Below are 25,783 nucleotides of genomic sequence, written 5' to 3' on the forward strand. Positions count from 1 at the left end.
TTAAGGATTGGCAAAAAGTGGGTTGTTGGGCTCTGGTAAATATCCAACCACTTGAGAATTTGACTTTTTCTACTCCTTGAAATTTTTGGATCACGAGGTCCACTTGCATCCTCAACATGTTCCAGGCATCCAAATTCACCACATTAAAAGCATGTTAGGATCAGTTAGAAGTCCCTTTCCTATAAAATTCCACCAAGCTTATTATTAGGGGTTGTACTAGTGGAATTTCCCGAACATGGATACCAAAACCCTGGAGTCCATTTTTAGTGCACGAAATAATTTTCAATTTTTTTTTGCATACATGGACTCTAAAATTCTCATTTTGTTATGACTTATATCTTTTTTGTTTACGAGAAAAATGGGAGAGTGATAACTCAAGTTTGGATCTGAAAACAAATTTGAACATCCAAAATTGAAATACACAAATGCTGAGTGATATAGTTCCAAAAAGTATGTGTGATTTTTAAGGATAGGCAAAAAGTGGGTTGTTTGGCTCTGGTAAATATCCAACCACTTGAGAATTTGATTTTTTCTACTCCAAATTTTTGGATTACATGGTCCACTTGCATCCTCAACATGTTTCTGGCATGCATATCCACCGCATTTAAAGCATGTGAGGATCAGTTAGAAGTCCCTTTCCTATAAAATTCCACCAAGCTTATTATTAGGGGTTGTACTATTGGAATTTCCCAAACATGGATAACAAAACCTTGGATTTCATTTTTAGTGCGTGAAATAATTTTTAAGTTTTTTTGCATACATGAACTCTAAAATTTTCATTTTGTTATGCCTTATATCTTTTTTGTTTACGAGAGAAATGGGAGAGTGAAAACTCAAGTTTGGATCTGAAAACAAATTTTGAACATCCAAAATGGAAATGCAGAAATGCTGAGAGAGATAGTTCCAAAAAGTATCTTTGATTTTTAAGTATAGGCAAAAAGTGGGTTTTTTGGCTCTGGTAAATATCCAACCACTTGAGAATTTGATTTTTTCTACTCCTAGAAAATTTTGGATCACTAGGTCCACTTGCATCCTCAACATGTTTCTGGCATGGATATCCACCACATTTAAAGCATGTTAGGATCAGTTAGAAGTCCCATTCCTATAAAATTCCACCAAGCTTATTATTAGTAGTTGTACTGGTGGAATTTCCCAAACATGGATAACAAAACCTTGGAGTTCATTTTTAGTGCGTGAAATAATTTTCAAATTTTTTTGCATACATGAACCCTAAAATTTTCATTTTGTTATACCTTATATCTTTTTTGTTTAGGAGAGAAATGGGAGAGTGAAAACTCATGTTTGGATATGAAAACAAATTTTGAACATCCACAATGGAAATGCACAAATGCTGAAAGAGATAGTTCCAAAAAGTATCAGTGATTTTTAAGGAAAGGCAAAAAGTAGGTTATTTGGCTCTGGTAATTATCCAACCGCTTGAGAATTTGATTTTTTCCACTCCATAAAATTTTTGGATCACTAGGTCCACTGGCATCCTCAACATGTTTCTGGCATGCATATCTACCACATTTCAAGCATGTTAGGATAAGTTCGAAGTCCCTTTCCCATAACATTCCACCAAGCTAATTTGTAGGGGTTGTACTAGTGGAATTTTCCAAACAAGGATAACAAAACCTTGGAGTTCATTTTTAGTGCGTGAAATAATTTTCAATTTTTTTTGCATACATGAACTCTAAAATTGTTATTTTGTTATGCCTTATATCTTTTTTTTTTACGAGAAAAAAGGGAGAGTGAAAACTCAAGTTTGGATCTGAAATCAAATTTTGAACATCAGAAATGGAAATGCACAAATGCTGAGAGAGATAGTTCCAAAAAGTATCTGAGATTTTTAAGGATAGGCAAAAAGTGGGTTGTTGGCCTCTGGTAAATATCCAACTACTTGAGAATTTGATTTTTTCTACTCCTTGAAATTTTTGGATCACTAGGTCCACTTGCATCCTCAACATGTTCCTGACATTCAAATCCACCACATTAAAAGCATGTTAGGATCAGTTAGAGGTCCGTTTCCACTTGCATCCACAACATGTTTCTGGCATGCGCATCCACCACATTTAAAGCATGTTAGGATCAGTTAGAAGTCCCTTTCCTGTAAAATTCCACCAAGCTTATTATTAATGGTTGTACTAATGTAATTTCTCAAACATGATAACAAAACCTTGGAGTTCATTTTTAGTGCGTGAAATAATTTTCAAATTTTTTTGCATACATGAACACTAAAATTTTCATTTTGTTATGCGTAATATCTTTTTTGTTTAAGAGAAAAATGGGAGAGTGAAAACTGAAGTTTGGATCTGAAAACAAATTTTGAACATCCAAAATGGGAATGCACAAATGCTGAGAGAGATAGTTCCAAAAAATATCTGTGATTTTTAAGGATAGGCAAAAACTGGGTTGCTTGGCTCAGGTAATTATCCAACCCTCTTGAGAATATTATTTTTTCTACTCCTTCAAATTTTTGGATCACTAGGTCCAATTGCATCCTCAACATGTTTCTAGCATGCATATCCACCACATTTAAAGCATGTTAGGATCTGTTAGAAGTCCCTTTCCTATAAAATTCCACCAAGCTTATTATTAGGGGTTGTACTAGTGGAATTTCCATAACATTGATAACAAAACCTTGGAGTTCATTTTTAGGGCATGAAATAATTTTCAAATTATTTTGCATACATGAACTCTAAAATTTTCATTTAAATTAATAAATGATATAGAATTTAAAATTAAATTATCTTTTTTGTTTAGAAGAAAAATGGGAGAGTGGAAACTCAAGTTTGGATCTGAAAACAAATTTTAGACATCCAAAATGGAAATGCACAAATGTTGAGAGAGATAGTTCAAAAAAATATCTGTGATTTTTTAGCATAGGTAAAAAGTGGGTTGTTTGGCTCTGGTAAATATCCAACCACTTCAGAATTTTATTTTTTCAATTCCTTGAAATTTTTGGATCACTAGGTCCACTTGCATCCTCAACATGTTTCTGGCATGCAGATCCACCACATTTAAAGCATGTTAGGACAAGTTAGAAGTCCATTTCCTATAAAATTCCACCAAGCTTATTATTTGGGGTTGTACTAGTGGAATTTGCATAACATGGATAACAAAACCTTAGAGTTCCTTTTTAGTGCGTGAAATAACTTTCAAATCTTTTTGCATACATGAACTCTAAAATTTTCATTTTGTTATGCCTTATACCTTTTTTGTTTTCGAGAAAAATGGGAGAGTGAAAACTCAAGTTTGGATCTGAAAATAAATTTTGAACATCCATAATGGAAATGCACAAATGCTGAGAGAGATAGTTCCAAAAAGTATCTGTGATTTTTAAGGATAGGCAAAAAGTGGGTTGTTTGGCTCTGGTAAATATCCAACCACTTGAAAATTTGATTTTTTCTATTCTTTGAAATTTTTGGATCAATAGGTCCACTTGCATCCTCAACATGTTTCTGGCATGCATATCCACCACATTTTAAAGCGTGTTAGGATCAGTTAGAAGTCCCTTTCCTATAAAATTTCACCAAGCTTATTATTAGGGGTTGTACTAGTGGAATTTCCCAAACATGGATAACAAAATCTTGGAGTTCATTTTAGCGTGAAATAATTTTTAAATTTTTTTGCATGTATGAACTCTAAAATTTTCATTTTGTTATGCCTTATATCTTTTTTGTTTACGAGAAAAATGGGAGAGTGAAAACTCAAATTTGGATCTTAAAACAAATTTCGAACATCCAAAATGGAAATGCAGAAATGCTGAGAGAGATAGTTCCAAAAAGTATCTGTGATTTTTAAGGATAGGCAAAAACTGGGTTGTTTGGCTCTGGTAAATATCCAACCACTTGAAAATTTGATTTTTCTACTCTTTGAAATTTTTGGATCACTAGGTCCACTCGCATCCTCAACATGTTTCTGGCATGCAGATCCAGCACATTTAAAGCATGGTTGGACCAGTTAGAAGTCCCTTTCCTATAAAATTCTGCCAAGCTTATTATTAGGGGTTATACTAGTGGAATTTCCTAAACATTGATAACAAAACCTTGGAGTTCATTTTTAGAGCGTGAAATAATTTTCAAATTTTTTTGCTTACATGAACTCTAAAATTTCCATTTTGTGATGCCTTATATCTTTTTTGTTTACGAGAAAAATGGGATAGTGAAAACTCAAGTTTGGATCTGAAAACAAATTTTGAACATCCAAAATGGTAATGCACAAATACTGAGAGGGTTAGTCCCAAAAAGTATATGTGATTTTTAAGGATAGGCAAAAAGTGGGTTGTTTGGCTCTAGTAAATATCCAACCACTAAAGAATTTGGTTTTTTCCACTCCTTGAAATTTTTGGATCACTACATCCCCTTGCATCCTCAACATGTTTCTTGCTTGCATATCCACCACATTTAAAGCGTGTTAGGATCAGTTAGAAGTCCCTTTCCTATAAAATTCCACCAAGCTTATTATTAGGGGTTGTACTAGTGGAATTTCCCAAACATGGATAATAAAACCTTGGAGTTCATTTTTAGTGCGTGAAATAATTTTCATATTTTTCTACATATGTGAACTCTAAAATTTTTATTTTGTTATGCCTTATATCTTTTTTGTTTACGAGAAAAATGGGAGAGTGAAAACTCAAGTTTGGATCTGAAAACAAATTTTGAACATCCAAAATGGAAATGCACAAATGCTGAGAGAGATAGTTCCAAAAAGTATATGTGATTTTTAAGGATAGGCAAAAAGTGGGTTGTTTGGCTCTGGCAAATATCCAACCAATTGAAAATTTGATTTTTTCTACTCTTTGAAAATTTTGGATCACTAGGTCCACTTGCATCCTCACCATGTTTCTGGCATGCATATCCACCACATTTAAAGCATGTTAAGATCAGTTAGAAGTGCCTTTCCTATGAAATTCCACCAAGCTTATTATTAGTGGTTGTACTAGTAGAATTTCCCAAACATGGATAACAAAACCTTGGAGTTCATTTTTAGTGCATGAAATAATTTTCAAATTTTTTTGCATATATGAACTCTAAAATTTTCATTTTGTTATGTCTTATATCTTTTTTGTTTACGAGAAAAATGGGAGAGTGAAAAATCAAGTTTGGATCTGAAAACAAATTTCGAACATCCAAAATGGAAATGCACAAATGCTGAGAGAGAAAGTTCCAAAAAGTATCTGTGATTTTTTAGGAGGCAAAAAGTGGGTTGTTTGGCTCTGGTAAATATCCAACCACTTGAAAATTTGATTTTTCTACTCTTTGAAATTTTTGGATCACTAGGTCCACTTGCATCTACAACATGTTTCTGGCATGCATATCCACCACATTTAAAGCATGTTAGGATCAGTTAGAAGTCCCTTTCCTATAAAATTCCACCAAGCTTATTATTAGTGGTTGTACTAATGTAATTTCCCAAACATGATAACAAAACCTTGGAGTTCTTTTTTAGTGCGTGAAATAATTTTCAAATTTTTTTGCATACATGAACACTTAAATTTTCATTTTGTTATGCGTAATATCTTTTTTGTTTACGAGAAAAATGGGAGAGTGAAATCTGAAGTTTGGATCTGAAAAAAATTTTTGATCATCCAAAATGGGAATGCACAAATGCTGAGAGAGATAGTTCCAAAAAGTATCTATGATTTTTAAGGATAGGTAAAAAGTGGGTTGCTTGGCTCTGGTAATTATCCAACCCACTTGAGAATTTGATTTTTTTTACTCCTTCAAGTTTTTGGATCACTAGGTCCAATTGCATCCTCAACATGTTTCTGGCATGCAGATCCACCACATTTAAAGCATGTTAGGACCAGTTAGAAGTCCCTTTCCTATAAAATTCCACCAAGCTTATTATTAGGGGTTGTACTAGTGGAATTTCCATAACATGGATAACAAAACCTTGGAGTTCATTTTTAGTGCGTGAAATAATTTTCAAATTTTTTTGCATACATGAACTCTAAAAGTGGGTTGTTTGGCTCTACTCATGTTTGGATTTGAAAAAAAATTGAACATCCAAAATGGAAATGCAAAAATACTGAGAGAGATAATTGCAAAAAATATCTATGTTTTTTGAAGATTGTAAACTCTTTTTTTTTTATATATATTAGGTTTTTCAATCATCGAAAAAGGGGGGGCGAGGACTTTTTAACTGAGTGTTGACTCCCAAACCATAAGTCATTTCTAAAAATAATTATACCCGTTACAGATCATTAATTGATCAAAACATTTACAATGATCTATGGTTGCTAGGTCCGCTTTTTGTAAATAGGCAAAAAGTGTTTTGTTTGGCTTTGGTAAATATCCCACCTCATGTTAACTTGAGAATTTAATTTTTTCTACTCCCTGAAATATTTGGATCATTAGGTCATTTGCATCTTTAACATGTTTTAGGCATGCATATCCACATTTAAAACATGTTAGGATCCAATTAGAAATCTCTTTCTTATAAAATTCCACAAAGCTATTAGGGGTTGTACTTGTGGAATTTCCCAAACATGGATAACAAAACTTTGGTGTTCATTTTTAGTGAGTGAAAAGATTTTCTTCACTTACATTTGTTATAGTTTTCAATTTTTTGCATACATAAATTCTAAAATTTTCACTTTGTTGTGATCTATTTGCCTTATCTTTTTGTTTATGAGAAAAATGGGAGAGTGAAAACTCAAGTTTGGATTTGAAAAAAAATTGAACATCCAAAATGGAAATGCACAAATTCTGAGAGAGATAATTCCAAAAAGTATCTGTGATTTTTAAGGATTGTAAACTCTTTTAGTTTTTTATATATTATATTTTACAATCATCGGAAAAGGGGGGGGAAGCCATTTTTAACCGAGTGTTGGCTCCCCAACCATAAGTCATTTCTAACAAAAATTATTGCCGTTACACATCTTTAATCGATCAAAACATTTACGATGATCTATGATTGTTAGGTCTGCTTTTTGTAAATAGGCTATTGAATTTATGGAAAAGTGAAATACTTCATTGACATCAATAACTTGTTGTAATCATTGTACATGAACCTCTATTTATAGTAGAGGAGGATGTAGAGTCCTTATACAACTTATCATTCAATCCTAATTACATTACAACTCTAACTCTTCAATTTAAGTAAGTCTATCTAAACAACTAGAAGACTAACTTGGGTAGAACTAGGAGTCCTTCTTGATCTTCTAGCTGATGTGAGAAGGATGACTGCTCATGGTAATCATTGTGGGCCTTCCTTGGTCATGTGGGCTTGAGCTTATCTTCCAACACTTCCCCTCAAGCTGGGAGTGAGAGAACATCATGAACTCCCAACTTGCTGCAAATGGTGTATAAAATTTTTTTGTATAAAATGGCTCATCTTCCAATATGCCTTCATCTTCTATCATTCCCCCTCACGTTGTTGCGTCCTTCCATGAGGCCCTGCGGTATTATAACTCAGAGTAAAAATCACTCCTAGCCGGTAAGCCATTGCTTCATACTCCTGTCTTAATGCTGGATGTAGGACACACTTCACTGCTTTCAGTAGTGTGTCTATCGGCATTACTCTGAAGTGTCCACCACCGTGTCCCACCATAGGACAACACTCTCAAGTGGTAGTAGACATAAAAGCCATTACAGAAGGGGGGGGGGGGGGGGGGGGGGGGGGGGGGGGGTTATTACATAGATGTAGTCACAAGTTCCTCCATCATGGACTTCCAAACACAAATAATTTTCATCTTTTTGACGGGGATGAAGTTCCTCCGTTGTGGACTCCCAACCACAAATAGTTTTCTTCTTTTTGAAGTGGATGAAGTTCCTACGTCATGGACTTCCAACCAAAAATAATTTTCATCTTTTTGATGGTGATGAAATTCCTCCGTCATGGACTCCCAACCACAAACTATTTTGATCTTTTTCACGGGGTAAAATAAATGATGACAAGAGGCCATCTCTTATTCAATAATAATGTCCCCAAAGAGACATAATAGCTGTAGATGAATATAACACGACCATCTTCCAACACATATAACACGAACCAAATAGTAAACTTTGTTAAAGAACCCATGAAATAATCCGATATAAAAATTTCTTCTTTGATGCACAAGCTTCATCTTTTGTGCTCCCCCTTTCTTGAATATTTTGGCCACATAAACTTATCCACAACATAAGGAATAAAATACCTCTTTCTTGTTCTTCTTTTACTTCTTCCCTTCAAGCTGGGAGGTAATAGCAGTGATCCTAGCTTGAACCAAATATCATAGAAGTAGCAATAATCCAAACTAACAGAGAATTGTAAATAATCCCTCAAACCAGGGAGAAGTTAGATATTTTCCTAATTTATCAACTCAAACAGTGACGCAAAACAATCGGCATAAATTCGGATTTTTCAATACAACAGGATACCAGCATGACCTTTGATTCTTCCAATTCGAATATATCTTTCAATATAGATCAAATTGATATGAAATTTTTTCCTTCTGAAAGTAGACTTAAATAAATTTCATCCAAGTATAACATCTCTTCTTAAAATATAATTATCAGAAGATAAATAATCTGAAAGGTTTCGGTCTCTATCATTTGGCCGAACTAAGTTTTGTTTCTCCTGTTTTTCCAGAACGACCATTGACTCTCCCAAGATGAATATATCCTTATAAAAAAATCATACTAAGAATTGGTTGAGTAGGTAAAAAAATATAGTTACATACCTTGCTCTTGATATATAAATATCCATATAAAGTTTCTTTCTTGATAGCTTAAAATACCTTGGAAGTTGAGGCTTTCTGCTGCCACTTGAACCTCTTTTTCAATCTGACCTTTGCTGATTCAAATATCGATTTATCTTTGTACATAACTCAGATAAAAAATTGGTTGAATAGGTTAAAGAATAGCCTTACAGATATTTATTTTGATATATATTTCCGCATATAAAGTCTAAAGTCTAGTTCTTGATAGCAAAAAATACCTCGAACCTTTTTGCAATCTGACCTTCGTTAATTCAAAAATCGATAAGTCTCTGTATATAACTCCGATTGGAACAAATAATTCTTCTTTGGAAAGTAGACTCAAATATATTTCCTTCAATATATATTTTAAATATGAAAAAATACGTATAGAGGAAAACAACGCAAAGAAATCTACTGGTGCAGGGACTGAAAAAAATAACTATGAACCTAGACCTAGGGTTTAGGGTTTAGAGAAATGGATCACGTTACCTCCGTGAGTGGACCAAGTACACTAACAGAACCTATTCTGATACCATGTTGAATTTATGGAAAAGTGAAATACTTCATTGACATCAATAACTTGTTGCAATCAGACTACATGAACCTCTATTAGAGGAGGATGTAGAGTCCTTATACAACTTATCATTCAATCCTGATTACATTACAACTCTAACTCTTCAATTTAAATAAGTCTATCTAAACAACTAGAAGACTAACTTGAGTAGAACTAGGAGTCCTTGATCTTCCAACTGATGTTATCTGGATGCCAGCTCATGGTAATCATTGTGGGTCCTACTTCTTATGGGCTTGGGCCCATCTTGTGGGCCTTCCTTGGTCATGTGGCCCATCTTATAATAATCTTAGATATGTGGGCCTTTCTTGGTCATGTGGGCTTGAGCTTATCTTCCAACATAGGAAAAAAGTGGGTTGTTTGGCTTTGCTAAATATCCCACCTTACGTTAACTTGAGAATTATTTTTTTCGACTCCATGAAAATTTTGGATCATTAGGTCATTTGCATCTTCAACATGTTTCAGGCATGCATATCCATATTTTAAACATGTTAGGATCAATTAGAAATCTCTTTCTTATAAAATTCCACCTAGCTATTAGGGGTTGTACTAGCGGAATTTACCAAACATGGATAACAAAACTTTGGCATTCATTTTTAGTGCATGAAATAATTTTCTTCACCTACATTTACTATAGTTTTCAATTTTTTGCATCCATAAACTCTAAAATTTCATTTTGTTGTGATATATTTGCCTTATCTTTTTGCTTACGAGAAAAATACGAGAGTGAAAACTCAAGTTTGGGTTTGAAACAAAATTGAACATCCAAAATGGAAATGTACAAATGCTGAGAAAGATAATTCCAAAAAGTATTTGTGATTTTTAAAGAATGTAAACTTTTTTTTTATATATTAGGTTTTCCAATCATCGAAAAAGCCGGGGAGGTGGGGGGGGGGGGGGGGGGGGGGGTGGCATTTTTAACTGAGTGTTGACGCCCAAACAATAAGTCATTTCTTACAAAAATTATAGCCATTACACATCATTAATCGATCAAAACATTTACGATGATCTATGATTGTTAGGTCCGCGTTTTGCAAATAGGCAAAAAGTGGGTGGTTTGGCTCTAGTAAATATCCCACCACACGTTAACTTGAGAATTTAACTTTTTTTGCACCTTGAAATTTTTGGATCATTAGGTCATTTGCATCTTCAACATGTTTCAAGCATGAATATCAATATTTAAAACATGTTAGGATCAATTAGAAATCTGTTTCTTGTAAAATTCCACCAAGCTATTAGGGGTTGTATTAGAGGAATTTTGCAAACATGGATAAAAATACTTTGGTGTTCATTTTTAGTGCGTGAAATAATTTTCTTCACTTACATTTATTATAGTTTAAAATTTTTTGCATACATAAACTCTAAAATTATTATTTTGTTGTGATCTATTTGCTTTATCCTTTTGTTTAGGAGAAAAATGGGTGAGTGAAAACTCAAGTTTGGATTTGAAAAAAAATTGACCATAAAAAATGGAAATGCACAAATCTTGAGAGAGATAATTACAAAAAGTATCTATGATTTTTAAGGCTTGTAAAATATTTTAGTTTTTTATATACTAGGTTTTGCAATCATCAAAAGGGGGGGGGGGGGGGGGGGAGGCATTTTTAACTAAGTGACTCCTAAACCAAAAGGCATTTCTAACAAAAATTATAGCCGTTACACATCATTAATCGATAAAAACATTTCTGATGATCTATGATTGTTAGGTCTGCTTTTTGGAAAGAGCTAAAAAGTGGTTTGTTTGGCTCTCGTAAATATCCCACTGCATGTTAACTTGAGAGTTTAATTTTTTGTACTCGAAATTTTTGGATCAATAGGTCCTTTAAATCTTCAACATGTTTCCGGCATGCATATCCATATTTAAAACATGTTAGGATCAATTATAAATCTTTTTCTTATAAAATTCCACCAAGGTATTAGGGGTTGTACTGGTGGAATTTCCCGAACATGGATAACAAAACTTTGGTGTTCATTTTTAGTGAGTGAAATAATTTTCTTCACCTACATTTATTACAGTTTTCAATTTTTTGCATACATAAACTCTAAAATTTTCATTTTGTTGTGATCTATTTGCCTTATCATATTGTTTACAAGAAAAATGCCAAAGTGAAAACTTAAGTTTGGATTTGAACATAAAATTGATCATCCAAAATGCAAATGCAAAAATGCTGAGATAAATAATTCTAAAAAGTATCTGTGATTTTTACAGATTGTAAAATTTTTAGTTTTAATATATTAGGTTTTGCAATTATCAGAAAAGGGGGGTTGAGGCATTTTTAACTGAGTGTTGACTCCCAAACCATAAGTCATTTCTAACAAAAATTATAGCTGTTACACATCATTAATCGATCAAAACATTTTCGATGATCTATGATTGTTAGGACCATTTTTTGTAAATAGGAAAAAAACTGGTTTGTTTGGCTCTGGTAAATTTCCCACTGCACGTTAACTTCAGAATTTAATTTTTTCTACTCCTAGAAAAATTTGGATCATTATGTCATTTGCATCTGCAACATGTTTCAGGCATGCATATCCATATTTAAAACATGTTAGGATCAATTAGAAATCTCTTTCTTAAAAAAATCCACCAAGCTATTAGGGGTTGTATTAGTGGAATTTCCCCAACAAGGATAACAAAACTTTGGTGTTCATTTTATGTGCGTGAAATAATTTTCTTCACTTACATTTATTAAAGCTTTCATTTTTTTGCATAGATAAACTCTTAATTTTTCATTTTGTTGTGATCTATTTGCCTTATCTTTTTTTTTTTCCGAAAAAAATGGGAGAGTGAAAACTCAAGTTTAGATATGAAAAAACAATTGAACATCCAAAATGGAAATGCAAAAAAGTTGAGAGAGATAATTCCAAAAAATATCTATATTTTTTAAGATTGTAAACTCTTTTAGTTTTTTATATATTAGGTTTTACGATCTTCGGAAAAGGGTGGGCAAGGCATTTTTAACTGAGTGTAGACTCCCAAACCATAAGCCATTTCTAACAAAATTTATAGCCGTTACACATTATTAATCGATCAAAACAGTTACGATGATCTATGATTGTTAGGTCCACTTTTTGTAAATAGGCAAAAAGTGGGTTGTTTGGCTCTGGTAAATATCCCACCGAACGTTAACTTGAGAATTTAATTTTTTCTACACCTAGAAACTTTTAGATCATTAGTTCATTTGCATCTTCAACATGTTTTAGGCATGCTTATCAATATTTAAAACATGTTAGGATCAATTAGGAATCTTTTTCTTATAAAATTCCACCAAGCTATTAGGGGTTGTATTAGTGGAATTTCCCAAACATGGATAACAAAACTTTGGTGTTCATTTTTAGTGTTTGAAATAATTTTTTTCACTTACATTTATTAAAGTTTTTGATTTTTTTCAAACGTAAACTCTATAATTTTCATTTTGTTGTGATCTATTTGCCTAATCTTTTTGTTTTCGAGAAAAGTGGGAGTGTGAAAATTCAAGTTTGGATTTGAAAAAAAATTGAACATCCAAAATGGAAATGCACAAATATGGAGAGAGATAATTCCAAAAAGTATATGTGATTTTTAAGTATTGTAAACTCTTTTAGTTTTTTATATATTAGATTTTGCAATCATCGGCATAGGGGGGGGGGGGGGGGGGGGGGGGTGTGGTGAGGCCTTTTTCACTGAGTGTTGACTCCCACACCATAAGTCATTTCTAACAAAAATTTGGCCATTACACATCATTAATCGATCAAAACATTTACGATGATCTAGTAAATTGGCAAAAACTTGGTTGTTTTGCTCTAGTAAATATCGCACCGCATGTTAACTTGAGAATTAAAATTTTCTAGTTCTTGAAAATTTTGGATCATTAAGACATTTGCATCTTCAACATGTTTTAGGCATGCATATCCATATTTAAAACATGTTAGTGTTGGAAGATAAGATCAAGCCCAAACGACTAAGGAAGGCCCACATATGTAAGATTTTTACAAGATTGGCCACATGACCAAGGAAGGCGCACAAGATGGGCCCAAGCCCATAAGAAGTGGGACCCACAATGATTACCAAGTGCTGGCATCCTTATCACATCAGTTGGAAGACCAAGAAGGACTCACAAAAGTATCTTTATCTTAGGGTCATGACCAAGAAGAGTTTTAGTTTGAGTTTTGTTTGTCTTTTATCTATATTGAGTTATTTAATTATGTTAGGACTTATCTTTAAGTGTTATAGTTTGGATGAAATTGGGACAAGGGTAGTTTAATTGTAATTGGACTCTACTACCTTCCTCTTTAATAAATAGAGGTTCATGTACTCTGATTACAACAAGTTATTGATGTCAATGAAGTATTTCACTTTTACATCAATTCAACAGGGTATCAGAGCAGGTTCTATGAGTTGATTTGGTCAACTCACGGAGGTAATGTGATCTTTTTTTCTAAACCCTAAAACTTAGTATAGGTTAGTAGTTTTTTTTTCAGTCCCTACACCAATAGATTTCTTTGCATTTTTTTACCTCTATAAGTAGTTTTTTATATTGAAAATTATATATTTAAGAAAATATATTTGAGTCTAAATTCAAAATAAAACCTATTTGTTCCAATCGGAGTTATCTACAGAGAGCTATCGATATTTGAATGAACGAAGGTCAGATTGCAAAAAGGTTCGAGCAGCAGCAGTAATCTTCCGATTCCGAGGTATTTTTTGCTATCAAGAACTAGATTTTATATAGATATATATATATCAAAAGAAAGATCTGTAAGTCTGTTCTTTTACCTATTCAACCAATTTTTATCTGAGTTATGTGCAAAGAGAAATCGATATTTGAAGCGACAAAGGTCAGATTAAAAAAGAGGTTCGAGCAGCAGGAGAAAGTTTCAAATTCCTAGGTATTTTATGCTATCAAGAAAGAGACTTCATATGGAGAATTATATATCAAAAGAAAGATACGTAAGTCTATTTTCTTACCTATTCAACCAATTCTTAGTTTGATTTTTTATAAGGAGATATTGATCTTTGAAAATTCAATGGTCATTCTGGAAAAATAGGAGAAACAGTATTTAGTTCGGCCAGATGACAGAGACTGAAATATATCAGATTATTTATCTTCTAAAAATTATATTTTATGAAGTTAAATTATACTTGGATGAAAGGTATTTAAGTCTACTTTCAGAAGGAAAACATTTCTTTTCAATCTAATCTATATTGAAAGATGTATTTGAATTGGAAGAATCAAAGGTCATGCTGGTATTCTGCTACATTGAAAATCCGAATTTATGCCAAATGTTTTGTGTCACTTTTTGAGTTGAAATAGCAGAAAAATATCTCACTTATTTATACATATTTTTTATTTGGGATTATTGTTACATCAATGATATGTGGTTCAAGCTGGGATCACTGCCATTACCTCCCAGCTTGAGGGGAGAAGTAGAAGAAGAGTATTTTATTCCTTATGTTGTGGACAAGTTTATGTGACCAAACTATTCAAGAAAGGGGGAGCACAAAAGTTGAAACTTGTGCATCAAAGAAGAAATTTTTATAATGGATTATTTCATGGGTTCTTTGACAAAGTTTACTATTTGGTTCATGTTATATGTGTTGGAAGATGGTCATTTTATATTTAGCTACATCTATTATGTCTCTTTGGGGACATTATTATTAAATAAGAGGTGGCCTCATGTCATGTTATGCACCAGATAACATTATTATTTTAGTTGTTTTCTTTATTTTATTTTATTTTATTTCATTTTTAGATCACAGGGGTATTTTTGGAATTAGGTATTCATAGGGATATTTTTTTTATATTTTATTAAACCCTAACAGGGTGAACCGTATTTAAGGGGTAAGAGTAATGAGAAGGGGAAGCTTTGAGAATTAGGTTAAATCTAGCGTCAACAGGCTTGAGATCACCTTCTTGATCTAGAGGTTAGGGTTTTCCTAAAAAACCCACGCATTCTCTCACCCTCCATTGATCTTCGTCTTCCCCATGTCTTCCTACTATCCCTAAAGTAATGCATGGAAGACCCGTAACCCATGGCAGATCCCAGATCCTCCCAAAGAATCCTTGTGCACGATTCGGGACCGTAACAACTGGTATCAGAGCTTGAACACAATGGGTTATTCTATATCCCAAGAAAGATGGATTGCTATAGGTAAGGAATTGGAAGAAATAGGAGCATGGTTAGATTCTTCCATTGAACGTAATGAAAGGGAGGGACTCGCTGCTGCAGCAAAACAGGTCACACGACCTCAAATCTCCGACCACATATGCGCATAAAATGTAGCAGAAGCTATCTCGGACGGGGCAACAGGCCAAGGGCCAAAAAAATCAAAAACTTTGTCATCGTTACCTGCAGAAGTCCCGGTAGAAGAGGCGGGCTCTTTTTTTTAGATAAAAAGGGGCAACAATTTCGACCTTAACATTTCAGAAATCGTACCTCCGAAATCGCAGCCGATTTCGGCCTCCACATTTTTGCAATCTCCCGGGAGGACATTAGTTTTTTCGATCTCAGAAGGGTATTATGCCTCCTCCACATCAGTAATGAAGGGTGGGGGTTCCACCTCCCAAAACCCCTCCCCAAGGCCAGCAAGTGTCTTCTGGCGATTCTTCCGACATGGGTGTGTTTTCGACAGCCCTCTATCTTGGAAAATCCCTTGGTGACGACGGCCAAAATGGCTGCTCTTCACCACCATACACGAAGGCGACTCCATCGGCGCCATTAGAAGCATGTCCGGCGGTATCTAACTTCCGCCCACCACCTGCCCCTCCCATTCCAGGTCTCGGCAGTTCTGCGGGGAACCCACTTCACCGTCATTTGGGGTAAGCATCTGGCACGCCAACGCATTTTCTGTCTCTATGACATTAATTTTCCAATCTTAAAGGGGGATCCAAATGTTGGGGAGCTGTTCGACATAATGCCCCAATGTCATGTTGTTGGCTGGTTGGCAAAGCCAATGCGAGACATTAATTTTTTGGGAATCATGGCCATCTTCCACTGCAAGCAGCAAAGAGCCTTACTTATACCTTCCGTCAACAATTCTTTTTCACTGGAGTAGGGGCCTGCAATTGGTGTGTCATTGGGTGATTTTCATATTGGTGTTGTAAAAAAAATGGTGGAGAACAAGCTCTTACACAGGATAATTGCAAGGTCTAGTGTGGGATATATCATGTGTGCAATTGTTGCACCTAGGTCATGGCATGCACTTGTGACCTTCTTTGAAGATAATTGCCATTATTTGCAATTATTTGATCAGCTTGGTGGAATTTTTCCAGTTGTTAAGAGAATTTTGACGTATGGGGCAGCTCATGATATCAGGCACCTCCAGAGGTTTTTGAGGCATCTCACCAGTAACTTACCTTTTCCAGAGGCTTATGATATGACGGGATGGATTTTGGGGTTCATTGTTTGTTCTTCAAGAAAACATGAGCCCCCGAGATGTCTGAATTACTTAACATCACCTCACATTGTTATATGGAGTGCTGTAATAGCCTCATGTGCTTTTCCTGGTCTCTTTGAGACTCAGGCGCTAATGGCTAAGGATAGCAGCGGAGAACTTGTTCCATCTCATCCTCCCTTTCTTGTGGGTCCTGATGAGGGGTTCGACACTTCCGTGCAGCGGTGGAGGGATGGGAGTCTGGAGATTGACCTGCCTATGATGTAGTTGCAGGAGTTGTTTCATGTACACCATTTTATTGGTAGCCAAGCGAACCCTTACATTGCACGTCTATTGAGGTTGAAGGATCTTATTAGCGCTTATGGAGGCTTTTTTGTTGCAAAGCTTGCTCATCTTTTGGAAATGGAAGTAAAGCATAGATGCAATCAAGTTCTAGCACTTGGGTTTCCACTGGGGGGCATTGCCCAGCGGTTTGCTCCAGAGTGGGAGGGAAATGTGACTGTTGTACTATGACCTCGGGCTTGCAAATGGGAATTATACCTTCCTCTGGCAATTGCAGAGTTCACAGCAATACCTGCACGGCTGGGTCAAATGAAAAAGGAAGAGATCCCATTCAAAGAGTCTATACTTATTTTGATCATGAAATGGTACGGAAGGGCTAGTTTGCCCGGGCAGGTTACTCAGTTTCTGAGGGAAATGAAGGATCTCTCTAACGGCCAACCACTATTCAGATCCCATAATGTTGTTCGTGATGTATTAGTTTTCGAAACATGCCACGCACTTACTCCACCGGTTCTTGCTCCATTGCTCCCTCCAGGTATTCCTCCAACTGTTTATCCATTCTCCATTGTCATGCAAGCCTTATGTGTCGTGAAAGCGGGTGGTACTACAGTTTTACTTCTTGGAGATTCAGAGCTTCGTCATACCCAATACATCTTTGGTGTGGTTATTTTTGGTAGTCCAGATGCACAAGTAGTCCACCATTCTGGCCATTCCATTGGTTTTGGCTCAACTGTTTGGTCACTGGGCTGTTTATTTGTCAACTTTCTGTAGAAGGACGATTTCATTGAACAAGTTATAGATGAGTTTTTCTTGCTTCTACCAACTGGAAAATAGGTTGATGTCTCTCTCGCTTTGTATGGCATTTGGATGGAGCACGTGGCACTACCACTGACACCAATGAGGCATTCACGTATGACTTTGGTTGGAACCAGCCCACATGATGCTAATGGTCTTCGCAATGGGCTCTGTGAAGGCTTGGCGAGAGCTAGATCTGTAGTGTTGGGTATTTTTTAGCAAAAGCCCTCTGCTTTAAGGCAGGTTTTCGAGGATGTTCACTCTAAGGTTAGTGTTGTAGTTCTTGGACAAGGAACCCCTATGGAAGAGTCCATTCCTCAATATGACAAACTGACACACTATATATTTGAGCTTGAGGATCATTTCCCTGAGGCCCAACAACAAGCCTTTCGACTGGTAAAGAGACACACAAAGATGGGACAATCTCTATTGGACTTTGGGAAGATAGTCATGCTCTTGGGTGCTTGTGAAGGAGATTCTCTTGGGAAAGCATTTTCTGAGCCTGGGTCAAAATCAGGCGTGTTATCATTGAAACTCCTAGATGTATATCATAATCTGCTAATGAATTTTGAAGAATCTTTGAAGGATTATGTCCGAGTAGTGCACACTATAAAGGTTACAATGGCTGATCGAGCCAATGCTTTTCCACAACAATATGAGTGGGTTGAAACAACACAGCTGCAGGAGATTAACTTGGACACGTTGATGCTGATACAGATCTTTCTCCTATGCAAAGGTGCTGACCACATTCTCCTTGATAAGCTTGCGGGAAATGGCAAGTTATATTTGACACAAACAGTGCTCCACCTATCAAATTCTGCAGAATATCACTTGAGAACTCAAGCAATTGCATACAAACACCTAGATTCATCCGAGTACCACATCTGGAGCTCCATCGTTGCAACAGCCTAGATGATAGTTGGTGCAGAGAGAGAGAACGTACTGGCAAAGGAATCTGAAATGCTTGAGGCAATTTTGGTTCTCTTAGGTGTGGCAACAGTTGCATACAAAAAAAAAAAAAAAAAAAAACTTAGGGCGTCCAGCAGGCGAACATAGCGATCGCGGATGCTACTTGGGCACATGTGGAGACGTCAGCATACAGACGCTACTTTCGAGCTTGAGGACAAGCTTGTTCTTCCAGGGGGTGTAATGTTATGCACGCAATAACATTATTATTTTAGTTATTTTAGTTATTTTATTTATTTTATTTTATTTTATTTTATTTCAGTTTTAGGTCACAGGGGTATTTTTGGAATTATATATTCATAGGGATATTTTTGGAATATGTTATTCATAGGGTTATTTTTGTAATATTTTATTAAACCCTAACAGGGTGAACCCTATTTAAGGGGTAAGAGTAAGAAGGGGAAGCTTTGAGAATTAGGTTAAATCTAGTGTAGAATTAGGTTAAATCTAGTGTAAATAGGCTTGAGATCACCTTCTTGATCTCGAGGTTAGGGTTTTCCTCAAAAACCTACGTATTTTCTCATCCTCCATTGATCTTCATCTTTCCCATGTCTTCCTACTATCTCTTCAGTAATGCATGGAAGACCCGTAACTCGTGGCAGATCCCAGATCCTCCCAATGAATCCTTGTGTCATATCCGGGACCGTAACAACTGGTATGAGAGCTTGAACACAATGGGTTATTCTATATCCCAAGAAAGATGGATTGCTATAGGTAAGGAATTGGAAGAAATAGGAGCACGATTAGATGCTTCCATTGAACGTTATGCAAGGGAGGAACTCGTTGTTGCAACAAAATAGGTCACACGACCTCAAATCTCCGACCACATATGCGCATAAAAGGTAGCAGAAGCTATCTCGGATGGGGCAACTGGCCAAGGGCTGGAAAAATCAAAAATTTCATCATCGTTACCGGCAGAAGTCCCAGTAGAAGAGGTGGGCGCTTTTTTTTAAAAAAAGGGGCGTCGATTTTGACCTCAACATTTCCGAAATCGCACCTCTGAAATCACAGCCGATTTTGGCCTCCACATTTCCACAATCTCCTGGCGGGACATCAGTTTTTGGGATCTCGGAAGGGTATTATGCCTCCTCCCCTTCGGTAATGAAGGGTGGGGGTTCCACCTTCCAAAACCCCTCCCCACGACCAACCGTGTGTTTTCTGGCGATTCTTCCTACAGGGGTGTGTTTTTTAGAGCCCTCTGTCTCGGAAAATCCCTAGGGGGCGATGCCCAAAACGGCTGCTCTTCACCACCATACATGAAGGCGACTCCGTCGACGCCATCGGAAGCAAGTCCGGGGGGATCTAACTTCCGCCCACCACCTGCCCCTCCCATTCCAGGTCTCGACAGTTCCGCGGGGAACCCACTTCACCATCATTTGTGGTAAGCCTCTGCCACGTAAACGCATTTTATGTCTCTATGACCTTAATTTTTCAAGCTTAAAGGGAGCTACCGATAGCAGTGGAGTGTGCCCTACATCCGGCATTAAGACTGGAGTATGAAGCAAAGGTTTACCGGCTAGGAGTGATTTTTACTCTCACTTATAATGCTGCAAGGCCTCATGGAAGGACGCAACAGCGTGAGGGGGAATGTTGGAAGATTAAGGCATATTGGAAGATGTGCTATTTTATACAAAAATATTCTATACATCATTTGCAGCAAGCTAGGAGTTCATGTTGTTCTCTCACCCCCAACTTGAGGGGGACTGTTGGAAGATAAGATCAAGCCCAAACGACCAAAGAAGGCCCACATAAGTAAGATTATTATAAGATGGGCCAGATGATCAAGGAAGGCCCACAAGATGGGCCCAAGCCCATAATAAGTGGGACCCACAATGATTACCAAGAGCTGGCATCCTTATCACATAGGTTGGAAGATCAAGAAGGACTCACCAAAGTATCTTTATCTTAGGGTCACAACCAAGAAGAGTATTAGTTTGAGTTATGTCTGTCTTTTACCTATATTGTTGAGTTATTTAATTATGTTAGGACTTATCTTTAAGCATTAGAGTTTGGGTGTAATTGGGACAAGGGTAGTTTTATTGTAATTGGATTCTACTACCTTCCTCTATTATAGATAGAGGTTCATGTACTATGATTACAACAAGTTATTGTTGTCAATGAAGTATTTCACTTTTCCATAAATTCAACAGTTAGGATCAATTAGAAATCTCTTTCTTATAAAATTCAACCAAGCTATTAGGGGTTGTACCAGTGGAATTTACCAAACATGGATAACAAAAAATTGGCGTTCATTTTTAGGGCGAAATAATTTTCTTCACTTACATTTATTACACTTTTATATTTTTTGCATACACAAAACTCTAAAATTTTCATTCTGTTGTGATCTATTTGCCTTATCTTTTTGTTTACGAGAAAAATGGGAGAGTGAAAACACAAGTTTGGATTTGAAAAAAAAATTGAACATCCAAAATGGAAATGCACAAATGCTGAAAGAGATATTTCCAAAAAGTGTCTGTGATTTTTAAGGATTGTAAAATCTTTTAGTTTTTTATATCTTAGGTTTTGCAATCATCGGAAAAGAGGGGCAATGCCTTTTTAACTGAGAGTTGACTCCCAAACCATAAGTCATTTCTAACAAAAATTATAACCGTTACACATTATTAATCGATCGAAACATTTACGATGATCTATGATTGTTAGGTCCACTTTTTGTAAATAGGCAAAAAGTGGGTTGTTTGGCTCTTGTAAATATCCCACCGCACATTAACTTGAGAATTTAATTTTTCTACTCCTTGATTTTTTTTTTTATCATTAGGTCATTTGCATCTTCAACATGTTTCAGGAACGCATTTCCATACTTAAAACATGTTAGGATCAATTAGAAATCTCTTTCTTAAAAAATTCAACCAAGCTATTAGGGGTTGTACTAGTGGAATTTCCCAAACGTGGATAACAAAACTTTGGTGTTCATTTTTAGTGCGGGAAATAATTCTATTCACTTACATTTATTATAGTTTTCAACATTTTGCATACTTAAACTCTAAAATTTTTATTTTTTTGTGATCTACATACCTTTTCTTTTTGTTTAGGAGAAACATGGGAGAGAGAAAACTCAAGTTTGGATTTGAAAAAAAAATTGAACATCCAAAATGGAAATTCACAAATAAAGAAAGAGGTAATTCCAAAAATTATCTGTGATTTTCAAGGATTGTAAAATCTTTTAGTTTTTTTATATATTTTTTTTTGCAAACATCGGAAAAGGGGGGCGAGGCATTTTTAATTGAGTGTTGACTCCAAAACCATAAGTCATTTCTAACAAAAATTATAGCTGTTACACATTATTAATCGATCAAAACATTTACGATGATCTATGATTGTTACGTCCTCTTTTTTTAAATAGGCAAAAAGTGGGTTGTTTTGCTCTGGTAAATATCCCACCGCACGTTAACTTGAGAATTGAATTTTTTCTACTCCTAGAAATTTTTTATCATTAGGTCATTTGTATCTTCAACATGTTTCAGGAAAGCATATCCATATTTAAAACATGTTAGGATCAATTAGAAATCTCTTTCTTAATAAATTCCACCAAGCTACTAGGGGTCGTACTAGTGAATTTCCCAAACATGGATAACAAACTTTGGTGTTCATTTTTAGTGCTTGAAATAATTTTCTTCAATTAAATTTATTTTAGTTTTATATTTTTTTCATACATAAACTCTAAAATTTTCATTTTTTGTGATCTATTTGCCTTATCTTTTTGTTTACGAGAAAAATGGAAGAGTGAAAACTAAATTTTGGATTTGAAAAAAAATTGAAGATCCAGAATGGAAATGCACAAAAGCTGAGAGAGATAATTCCAAAAAGTATCTGTGATTTTTAAGGATTGTAAACACTTTTAGTTATTTATATATTAGGTTTTCCAATCATCAGAAAAGGGGGGGGGGGGGGGGGGGGGGGGGGGGAGGTTGGGGGGAATTTTAACTAAGTGTTGACTCCGAAACCATAAGTCCTTTCAAACAAAAATTTTATCCGTTACACATCATTAATCAATCAAAATATTTAGGATGATCTATGATTGTTAGGTCCACTTTTTATAAATAGGCAAAACGTGGGTTGATTGGCTTTTGTAAATATCCCACCGCACGTTAACTTCATAATTTAATTTTTTCTACTCCTTGAAATTTTTGGATTATTAGGTCATTTGTATCTTCAACATGTTTCGAGCATGCATATCCATATTTTAAACATGTTAGGGTCAATTAGAAATCTCTTTCTTAAAAAATTCCACCAAGCTATTACGGGTTGTACTAGTGGAATTTCCCAAACATGGATAACAAAACTTTGGTGTTCATTTTTAGTGCATGAAATAATTTTCTTCACTTACATTTAGTATAGTTTTCAATTTTTTCCATGCGTAAACTCTTAAATTTTCATTTTGTTGTTATCTATTTGCCTTATCTTTTTGTTTACGAGAAAAATGGAAGAGTGAAAACTCAAGTTTGGTTTTGAAAAAAAATTGAACATCCAAAATGGAAATGCACAAATTCTGAGAGAGATAATTCAAAAATGTGTCTATGATTTTTAAGGATTGTAAACTCTTTTAGTTTTTTATATATTAGGATTTGTAATCATCGAAAAAGGGGGGGCGAGGCATTTTTAACTGAGTATTCCCTCCAGAACCACAAGTCTTTTCGAACAAAAATTATCGCCGTTACATATCATTAATCGATCTAAACATTTACGATGATCTATGATTGTTAGGTCTGCTTATTGTAAATACGCAAAAACTGGATTGTTTGGCTCTGGTAAATATCCCACCGTACGTTAACTTGAGAATTTAATTTTTGTTAGTCCTTGAAATTTTTGGATTATTAGGTCATTTGTATCTTCAACATGTTTCGGGCATGCATATCCATATTTTAAACATGTTAGGATCAATTAGAAATCTCTTTCTTAAAAAATTCCTCCAAGCTATTAAAAGTTGTACTAGTGGAATTTCCCAAACATGGATAACAAAAATTTGTTGTTCATTTTTAGTGCATGAAATAATTTTCTTCACTTACATTTAGTATAGTTATCAATTTTTTGCATGCGTAAACTCTTAAATTTTCATTTTGTTGTTATCTATTTGCCTTATCTTTTTGTTTACGATAAAAATGGAAGAGTGAAAACTCAAGTTTGGTTTTGAAAAAAAATTGAACATCCAAAATGGAAATGCACAAATTCTGAGAGAGATAATTCAAAAATGTATGTATGATTTTTAAGGATTTTAAACTCTTTTAGTTCTTTATATATTAGGTTTTGCAATCATCGAAAAAGGGGGGGCGAGGCATTTTTAACTGAGTATTCCCTCCAGAACCATAAGTCTTTTCGAACAAAAATTATCGCCTTTACACATCATTAATCCATCTAAAAATTTATGATGATCTATGACTGTTAGGTCTGCTTATTGTAAATAGGTAAAAACTGGATTGTTTGGCTATGGTAAATATCCCACCATACGTTAACTTGAGAATTTAATTTTTTCTAGTCCTTGAAAATTTTAGATTATTAGGTCATTTGTATCTTCAACATGTTTCAGGCATGCATATCCCTGTTTAAAATAGGTTAGGATCAATTATAAATCTCCTTCTTATAAAATTCCACCGAGCTATTTGGGGTTGTACTAGTGGAATTTCCCAAACATGGATAACAAAACTTTGGTGTTCATTTTTAGTGTGTGAAATAATTTTCTTCACTTAAATTTATTATTTTTTATATTTTTATATAATTAAAATCTAAAATTTTCATTTTATTGTGATCTATTTGCCTTATCCTTTTGTTTACGAGAAAAATGGGAGAGTTAAAACTCAAATTTGATTTGAAATAAAAATTGAACATCCAAGTTGGAAATTCACAAATGCTGAGAGAGATAATTCTAAAAATTATATGTGATTTTTAAGTTTTTTAAACTCCTTTATTTTTTTATATATTAGGTTTTGCAATCATCGGAAAAGTGGGGGCGACGCATTTTAACTGAGTGTTAGCTCCCAAACCATAAGTCATTTCTAAGAAACATTATAGCCGTTAAACATCATTAATTGATAAAAAATATTTACAATGATCTATGATAGCAAGGTCCGCTTTTTGTAAATAGCTAAAAAGTGGGTTATTTGGCTCTGGTAAATATCCCACCCCACGTTAACTTGAGAATTTATTTTTTTCTACTCCTTGAAATTTTTGGTTTATTAGGTTATTTGCGTCTTCAACATGTTCCAGACATGTATATCCATACTAAAAATATTTTAGAATCAATTACAAATGTCTTTCTTATAAAATTCCACCAAGGTATTAGGGGTTGTACTAGTAGAATTTCCCGAAAATGGATAACAAAACATTGGCGTTCATTTTTAGTGAGTGAAGTAATTTTCTTCACTTTTATATTATTTTTCAATTTTTTTCAGACGTAAACTCTTAAATTTTCATTTTGTTGTGATCTAATTGCCTAATCCTTTTTATTTACAATAAAAATGGGAGAGTGAAAACTCAAGTTTAGATTTGAAAAAAAATTGAACATCCAAAATGGAAATGCTAAAATACTGAGAGAGATATTTCCAAAAAGTATCTATAATTTTTAAGGATTGTAAACTCTTTAGTTTTTTTTATATTACATTTTGCTATCATCGAAAAAAGGGGGAGAGGCATTATATTGAGTGTTGACTCCCAAACCATATGTCATTTCTACCAAAAATTATAGCCTTACACATCATTAATCGATCAAAACATTTACGATGATCTATGATTGTTAGGTCCGCTTTTTGTAAATAGGCAACAAGTGGGTTGTTTGGCTCTGGCAAATATCCCACCGCACGTTAACTTGAGAATTTAATTTTTTCTACTCCAAATTTTTGGATAATTAGGTCATTTGCATCTTCAACATGTTACTGGCATGCTTATCCATATTTAAAACATGTTAGGATCCAATAAAAAATATCTTTCTTATAAAATTCCACCAAGCTATTATGGGTTGTACTAGTGAATTTCCCAAACATGGATGAAAAAACTTGGGGTTTCATTTTAGTGCGTGAAATAATTTTCTTTACATACTTTTATGATAGTTTTGCAATTTTTTGCATACATAAACTCTAAAATTTTCATTTTTTTGAGA

At 34.7% G+C, this 25,783-nt stretch overlaps 1 protein-coding gene across 1 annotated transcript; it reads left to right on the forward strand.

The window, feature by feature from the left end:
- Positions 1-16,347: 16,347 nt before the first annotated feature.
- On the forward strand, positions 16,348-17,145 carry LOC137954945 (triacylglycerol lipase SDP1-like). Its single transcript, XM_068801838.1, has 2 exons — positions 16,348-16,895; positions 16,938-17,145. Exons 1-2 carry the CDS (start codon positions 16,348-16,350, stop codon positions 17,143-17,145), a joined length of 756 nt encoding a protein of 251 aa, XP_068657939.1.
- The last annotated feature ends 8,638 nt before the right edge of the window (positions 17,146-25,783 follow it).

The sequence above is a fragment of the Aristolochia californica genome, unplaced genomic scaffold (assembly GCF_029961685.1).
Source record: "Aristolochia californica isolate CCGP_79_NKW_82.1479 unplaced genomic scaffold, dmAriCali1.0.hap1 SCAF_2, whole genome shotgun sequence".
Classification (NCBI taxonomy): Eukaryota; Viridiplantae; Streptophyta; class Magnoliopsida; order Piperales; family Aristolochiaceae; genus Aristolochia; species Aristolochia californica.